General features: G+C 53.6%; 1 protein-coding gene across 4 annotated transcripts in view; it reads right to left on the minus strand.

Moving 5' to 3' along the window:
* The window catches only part of DCTN1 (dynactin subunit 1), a 28,168-nt gene that overhangs the window by 11,527 nt on the left and 8,504 nt on the right, over nucleotides 1–8,137 (minus strand). For all 4 annotated transcript variants that reach the window (XM_024765650.1, XM_024765652.1, XM_024765654.1 and 1 more), the window contains exons 2-4: nucleotides 5,368–5,613; nucleotides 5,006–5,084; nucleotides 4,772–4,806 (exon numbers count right to left, since the gene is read on the minus strand). In XM_024765650.1, the coding sequence (XP_024621418.1) occupies nucleotides 4,772–4,806; nucleotides 5,006–5,084; nucleotides 5,368–5,595 (342 nt within the window). In that variant the 5' untranslated portion in view covers nucleotides 5,596–5,613. The remainder of the gene's footprint in view (nucleotides 1–4,771; nucleotides 4,807–5,005; nucleotides 5,085–5,367; nucleotides 5,614–8,137) is intronic.

Consider the following 8,137-nt stretch of genomic DNA (forward strand, 5'->3'; position numbering starts at 1 on the left):
TTGTCTAAATGCCCTTCTTCAAGAAGGCCTACCTTGATTAACTACAACCACTCTCGTTTCTCTTCTGCACTCAAGCTACCGGCTCAGACGCCCTCCTAAGAGCCAGAAATCACTTCCCCGGAGGGGCCTGTCATTAGCCTCAGTCCCCTCACTCCCCTTAAGAGAACTCAGGATACACTGTGACCAACTTACACTTGCTCATACACATGCCCACATACATGCACATGCCTAAAATGAGTGTGTGTACACTCAGGAGTAGCTTGTACAGACGCCTGTTTTTCCTCACCTTGGGCCGCCGGGTTGTAGTCTGGACAGGCAACAGGAGCCAGAGGAGAAGTAGTCAGGAAAGAAAGGATAATGGCAGAAAGACAGCAAAAGGGACAGCAATGAGAGCAGAAGCAACAGAAATGAGGCTACGGTTAGCGGTCCCACCACTCCTCCCCCATCCCCATCCCATCCCATCCCCTGCATCCAGGGAATCACCTCGTTCCTATTCCAGGAACTCAGAACTCCTATTTCCCGTTAGTTCCTTCTCCCACTTTTGTCCTACCCTTGCAGACCTCACCCCTTCAGACACCCTGGAAATCCTGGAAGTCCCTGTCTCCTCCTAGGCTGAACCACAGGAGACCAAACACAGCAGCTGGTAGAGAAGACCAGTCCTTCTGCAACAACCTCTCCCACTCTATCCCAGAGCCCCGCCCACCCACCACTCCCAAGGACTTTCCCAGGTCAGCCCCTTCCTTCAAGTGCTAGACTCCACAGAGGACTCCCTAGAAATACCATGTGACAAGAATGATGATATGAGCCCGAAGTGAGCGATATGAACCCAGCAGAGGGAGATCAGGCCCCCAAGGCAGAACAGCGCTACTGTGTACCCCACCCCCACCCCCTTCCCCAGGACCAGTTCCTGCAGCAATTCCCTTCCCCAGGGCAGAGGGCTCAGGTGTCAGGACCATGAATACTGCATGAGCCTGAAGCCCAGAGCTCAGCAAAGTAACCCCACCCAGCTGCCAGAAAAGAGGGGGAGGGTGGGCAGCAGCATAGGGAAACTACTGCCCTAAACCAAATCCAGAAACCCCTCAGGTTACTGCAAAGTGATACTGATGATTAACCCCAACTCCCAAATAAGGTTCCTGATACCCAGGGTCTCATACTTGTGGCAAAGGCAAGATTTGGCCTGGGCCCTGCTTCTAGGTCTCCCAAGGAGACCAACGCCCACCTCTACTACCCTGGGCTAAGCCTCCATAGCTGTGTATCAAAAACTATTCTAGGGAAAGACCCCTGACACAAACCCCAGTGGGGCAGGGATGCTGGTATTACAACCGAGAGTCATTCTAGCAAAGGTTGGGTGAGGTAGGCCTGCTAGAGGCACAAAGACATCTGGACCTGCTTCCCAAGATTCTCTCATAGGAAATGCATCCGGAGCCAGTTTGCAGCAAAAGCTGCCTGAAGCCCAAGCCTGTGAGGCCACTGGGTACAAGGCCCAGAACACAGATTCAAAGCCAAAAGCAGGCAGGCCAGGGAGCAAATGCCCAGGGTGTGGGCCATGGCAGTGACACACACCTCTCCCTGCCCCCCACCTTCATCACCATCCTCTTCCCCCAACCAGGTAGACAGAGGAAGTCAATCAGCCCCCACCCCCACCCCAGCAGCCTGCTGCCACCATCACGCTGGCAACCCAGCAGCAGCAGGACCAGAGCAAGCAAGAGTACCTTTCGGGCTGTCGGTGCCTGTCTCATCATTGCAGAAAACCAAAGAAAGCCAGGATAGGAGAGAAGGAAGGACAGAGGAAGATGGACAAACACAGAGGAAGGACAGACGGAGGGAGGGAGGGGGGGGAAGAGACCGAACAGAGGGAAAGGCGGCGGAGACAGGAGATTAGTGCATCAAATCCCAACAATGCAGCCTCAGCTTCCCAGACCAGCAGCTTCCCAGCTGGCAAATGGCTGCAGCTCAGATGCAGAAGCCCCCACGGTGCGCAGTGGGGACAGCCAGGCTCCGGCAGGCACCGGAGAGGTAGCCGGCCTAGTTCGCCAGCTGAGGCTGATGGCAGCCTCAGTGGCCGCAGCAGCAGCTCCACCTGACGTCATGCACCCACCCTCCTCTGCTCCACTAGGGGTGGAGACACTGCTCCTCAGTCACCTAGCAACCACCAGGCTCTGATGGCTCCTCCCCCTCCTCATGATTGGACAAAGTGCTCTGCTGAACCCGCCCTGCTTCCTCCTCCAAGGAACAGGTTCTGGCTCCTCCCTCTCCTTCCCTCTCCCCCGGCCCCAAGAATTTGCTCCAAGAAACTGGGCTAAAGGCCATCTCATCTCTGGGATGACCTCTCTGGGACCAGGGTATCACTGCACAGGGACACAGGGCCTCACTGCTTCATCAGGCCTCTCTCATACTCACACTCCCCTCTGTCCACAACCCCATCAATTCTACTTCTGTCTCATACACATGGACAATAATACCCTTACGGTGGCTCATCAGACTCATGTACCCACGGCACTCCTGCTGCATCAGCTCGGCAGGGCACACGAAGAAACCTGGGGAACATTCCATCTGGGCTGCAGCAGCTCTAATGACAGTGTTTGGCTCCTCTCTCAACTCTACCCTTGCTGTAGTCAGGTTAAAACCTGTCTCTAAAGGGCTTCCAGAAAGGACTGGGCACCTTGCAGAGACATCTGGGTTCTCTCTTCCACCCTCCTCCTCAAAGTTCCTTCTTTTGTTCTGGTGCTAGCTCCCTGTTCCCTGGGTTAAGTGATGTGCTGTGACAGAAGCACTGAAGAGGAAGACCCAGGGGAGTACTTGACTACTTGACTGACACTCTGCATCACGGGCCAAGAAGGTGCTATATCCCAGCACAGGCAGCCTAGGCTAGGCTTTGCCACATTTCTCTAGGCAGCCGCCAAAACCCCAAGATTTGGGCACAGCTCAGGTCCCTTCTCAGGATCAAGTCAGACTGCGGCCAGAACGCCTCCATAGATATCAGACTGCAGGTGCATCCTCTTCTCTATTCAGGGGTCTGGTGTGAGATGGGAACCCCAACCCGGAGCCAATAATCAAGGGAAGAAGCCCAGTGTCTAGGATGGGTCCGGCATCCTTTTGAGAATTATTTTCCTTTTTATATCCCCATTCCCTCCCAAGCCAGGACCCCAAAGCAAGTACCATCATGTTGTCTCTTCCAAGGCAAAACTCCAAAGTGAGGACCCACCACCAACCAGAAGTCAAAAAAAAGATGTTTTACTCTCCCCTCCACTGCCCCAATCTAGTAGCCCTCCATGCAAGGTCAGAAGGGCCTGAAACAGGCTGGTGACAAGGAAATCACAGAATCATACATACAGCACAGCACATACAGGTCTGACAGGCACATGCAGGTCGGAGACAGCTTGGGCATAGCCCCAAGGCATTGGGCTGGTGTGAGGAAGTGGTCATGGCAGCAACTTAAGACTAAAGGAGTTTCAGGGGTGTGGGAGTTGTGGGAGGTGGGCCTCAGGCACACCACCAGAGGAAGGAAGAGGCAGTGAAAGACTGACAGAGCACAGTGAGGGTGGGCATTCACGGCAGCACTCACCCAGAGACAAGAACAACACAGGCTTTTCAACTCAGGACTGTTCTTCCTGTGCTCTGTTCCCTGACCTCCCACCTCCTTACCTAACCACCTCACTTGGTACTCTCCTCACCTCCAGACCCCCAGTCTCTCCTCCCACTGCCCCCAAGCTGAGGCTAAGTGAGAATCCACTGTAACCCAGTAAATGCTCTATTCCATGCTGCTACTGTTTACAGCCAAATGCTTGGAGTCTCTGACTAGACGTCCTGAGGCGATGGGCAGGAACGTGGGAAGGGGTAAGGATCATCCCTAATGAGTACTACCTGAGCCTGATGTCCTTGCACCCCTCAAAGGAACTCTGAAAGCCAAGGCTGCCATTTCCTCTGGCCATCCCAGCCCCAAGGTCACACACACATGCATGCAGCCCAAGGACATGCAGGACAGCTGGGGAGGGGGCTCATGGCCCTCACCCACCCAGGCACAAATAGTAAACACACCACCTTCTTAGGCTTCAGGCCCCGCTGCATGAGGAGTAGGAAAGGGCAGAGTTAGAGAACAGACTTAAACATCACACTGTGCTAGCTGGCCAGATATCTTGGGTGTAGGTATTAAGACCAACTCAGGCATACCCAAGTATGGGGGGAGCCAAGTCACTGTCAAATCCAGGGTAAGTGAGATGAGGGCTCCCTTAAGGATCAGCTTCCAGGAGGTCCACACCCTGACCCAGAGGAGCTGGAGAGTCTGGAGCCCCACCTCGCACATCCTGCACAGAGCAGCGGAGGGAGGCTCCAGCAGGCCCTCTGCATACAGCCTGAAACAGGTGGCAGAGGGTCCAGCTCCTCTCCATTCACTCGTGAAAAAGAAAGCACCCTCTTTCTCCAGTTCTTACCTTACCCCTACCCTACACCCATCAGATGTTGGCAGCCTTGGATACCAAAAGGTAGGAAGTTGGCAACAACACTACTGGGGTCAGACCTGTCCTCCCTTTCACTCCCAGCCTCTGTTCCAATTGATCCAGAACTTCTGGGCCTTAATAGCTTTTTCCCTGATACCACCCTTACACCTAAAGCAGCAACTCATACCCAGAAAGCTTCCTTCTCAGGGAGGATGGAGACTGGAAGGCTAACTCAATTTACTCATCTATTGCTTCTACCTGCCTGGGGCTTCTACCTGCCCTCCTCTCTTTCTCCTTTCCCTCTACTACTCCCACCCCCACCCGTAACCACTTACCAGTTTGCTGGTCTTTGCATTTGAGTCAGTTCCCTCTGTAGAATGCAAACAGAAACAAAGTGTGTGTTTGTGTAGAGGGGTAGAGGCAGAGAACATCATGGCAGGTTAGGCAAGATATAACAAGGGAATATGGTGGTGATGGAAACTCTCAGGATCCACTGTGGCCCCTTGTTCTGGGGAGAAGTCCTGGGGACTCCTGGATGTGAGGAGGCAACTTAAGTGGGTGGTTGTTACCTCTTCTGAGGACCTTTGAGGCAGAAGAATCAGGTGTCTCTGGGGAGGTAGTATCTGCTCCATCTTCAAATACCTGGATCTGAGGACACAGAATAGACTCTATATAGCTAGATCAAGGCTGGATGTAATATGGGCCCCTCCCCAGGCCTTAAGCAAACCTGGGGTACAGGGCAGCTTCCTTAAGGATAGCTCTTAATCTTCCCTCCCCCATTACCTCCCACTCTACCAACCAGAGACTTATGCTCATGCCCAGGAAAAGGGAGCACCAACACACCAGCCGCACATGCAACAGAGCATGTACACACACACACACACACACACACACACACACACACACACACACACACACAGGAGGTGAGTACCTGGGATTGGCGCACAAAGATGCCATGCCCTTCGTCACAAGTGAAGTACTTCCTGCCTTGGACAGTTCCATCATTCTTGCCTTTTGCTTCATCCAGGATCACACCTACCCACTTGCCAGTGGCAAATAGCGTGGCTCCAACATAGGCCACAGTGCCACGGTAGCCTTTTCCAATCACCTCCACGCGGGAGCCCACTCGCAGAGGCCGGGCACTTGCCTCCGCACTCATTCTGCTGCCGCTGGGAGTCTGAAAGACACGTGCAAACATACATAGTTAAAAGCCTCAGGTCAACGGTGTCAGCCTAATATATAAGAAAGGCCCCAATCAGGATCCTGGCCTGAAAAGGGATCAGAAGTCACTTCCCTGAACCCCATTCTCAAGGTAAAGTGTCCCCACCACCACCACCAAATTCCCTTTTGAAAAAATGTCAGTGCTGTGTTCTAAAACTTCTCAAAACGCCTCTGGAATCTGCCAGAATTTTTAAGAGATTGTATTTAAATTTAATAAATCAGAATTCATTGCTAGATCTGTGAATGTCACCCCACACGGCTGCTTTCTCAAGGAGCACTGCCCCCTAGGAGGGGAATGAAGCTCAAACAAATAACTCAGTTTAGACCAGGCTCCCCACAACCCAGTGCCTGACTCAAAAGCCTGAGCTGGGAAGACAGGTGAGTCAGTGAGTGACCCCACTAATCCTGTTCCCTCCCTACTGCTGCCTGTCCTCCCTGAGGGCACACAACTGTGCCTCCTTCCAGCCCTTAAGTCACTACCACTCCTTCCTGACCTGACTTCCCCCGCCCCCACCAGCAACACTCCTAGATGCCTCACCAAGCCCATCCAACGATTTACTCCCTTCTTCCTGGCCTGAGCCCTGTTCTATCAACTCTCTACCCACAAGTTCTGGAGATCCTTCACTCATGCTATGTCACTATAAAAAGAAAAATAAAGGCCAGGTAAATCGGGTACCTCAGATCTGTCCTGCATCTGTCCCCCAGACTCTGCCCAGTGGTTCAAATGGATGGCTTATCACCCTATCCATGGTGATAATGGACAAGGCAAGGGAATAGACTCAACATTGTCCTTGGGAAGCTCTCATCTTCTGACATACCCATGATGACAGGACAACATGAAATTAGGTTCCAAATAGGCCCATGGCTTAGAAGAAAATCACACCTAAGCCATTTTTAGCAATAGCAGCTCTATGAACCAGGGGCCTTGCAACAAACAGAGAAGGAAGCATGAAGAAGTGACAGCATGGCCTTGAAGACTCCACAGGGCCCCCTTCTGATGCCCCCTCTTGGCTTCATAAGAGAGCTCTGCCAGAGCCAGTGACTCCCTAACTCTCTTCCCCAAAGAGCTCATCCAAGAAGGTGAGGATACCTTTCCCAGGGGCTCCGAGAGGCCAAATCATACCTGGGACAGCCGAGTGGCTCTCACGGACCTGACAATAAAAGGAACTGACATCAGGGCTGGCCCCAAACTCAGAGACGCTCTCCAACCTCCTAACCCTAATAAGCCTCTCAGAATCAGGTGGACACAAGAGTGGCTACAGATTCAATCTCAGTCAGAAGAGCAAGAAAGCGAGTGACAAACAACAAAGCAGCTCTAAAGAAAGACTTCACTGAAAGACCATTCCAACCCACCAACCCCATTTGTAATCCCCAAGATAGTCTGGCCCCCTCAGGAACCTCTGGCCTGAGGTCCACTTGGAGTCAAAGGTCAGGCCTCACCAGTACCCAGAGAGGGCCCAACTCTGAGAAGGGAAGCCTGTGCAGTCCCACACGGTCAGGGCCGCGAGTGGCCCCAGCCTAGCTACCGCCTGTCTCCCCACCCCCCACAGCAATGTCCACAGCCACCCAAGGCCTTCTCCAGAAGCCCTCCCGTGGCCATCCCAGATCAGGACCACTTACCCGACTGTACACGTGCCTCTTGCTCTGGGCCATGTTGCTCACCCGGGCTCTACCCCCTCCCCCAGCTGGCCAAAGACAGAAAGAAAAGGCAGAAACCTAGGCAGGAGGGTCAGGGCTCCAGGCCCTCATGGACAAACACAGAAGCCAGCAAGCGTGGCCCCCCGCTAGTCCATGGACCTCCCTGGGTGGCCTACTGGGGTAGGGGTAGGGACAGAGATGGGGGCTGAGGAGCAAGTCCCCTCTGCTGCTGGAGGATTCCTGAACCCAGAGACACCGAATCCTGCTTGCCAGCTGATGAGTCTCACTCTGCGCTAGTGCTGCTCTAGACTTGTCAGGAATCGAGCTGGCCTCTGGGTCCTAGTGCCCCCTTGCTTCACCTGGGCCAGTCAAGAGGGACAGAGTATAAGGGACTAGGCCCACGCCAAAGACCCTCAACACTCACCTCTAAAGTACACTGTCCTACGGCTGGGAGCACAGCCCTGCTGATCCTCCTAATCTGCACCCCCTCACCGTCACTGCCACCCTTCCCACCCCCAGGATGTGAGGCCTCAGCAGACCCACAAGCATCAAGTGACACATTCACACAGCCAAAATAAGGGTCTCTCGCCCCCCTTTCTGGTGCTCTTCCTCCTCCCTCCCCTTTCTAAACTCTGGAGTCAGGTCCAAACCCACGTGATTAGGGTCTGAATTTCAATCTGACCCTGGGCCGGAGCAGCCAGGCCCCCTGCCCAATACACAGCAAAGGAAGGGCAGCAATGGAGGCAACTTCACACACACACAAACACACACACACACACACACACACACACACACACACACACACACACACACACACACACACACACACACACAAAAAACAA

The sequence above is a fragment of the Neophocaena asiaeorientalis genome, unplaced genomic scaffold (genome assembly GCF_003031525.2).
Source record: "Neophocaena asiaeorientalis asiaeorientalis breed wild unplaced genomic scaffold, Neophocaena_asiaeorientalis_V1.1 scaffold1090, whole genome shotgun sequence".
In the NCBI taxonomy this organism is placed as follows: domain Eukaryota; kingdom Metazoa; phylum Chordata; class Mammalia; order Artiodactyla; family Phocoenidae; genus Neophocaena; species Neophocaena asiaeorientalis.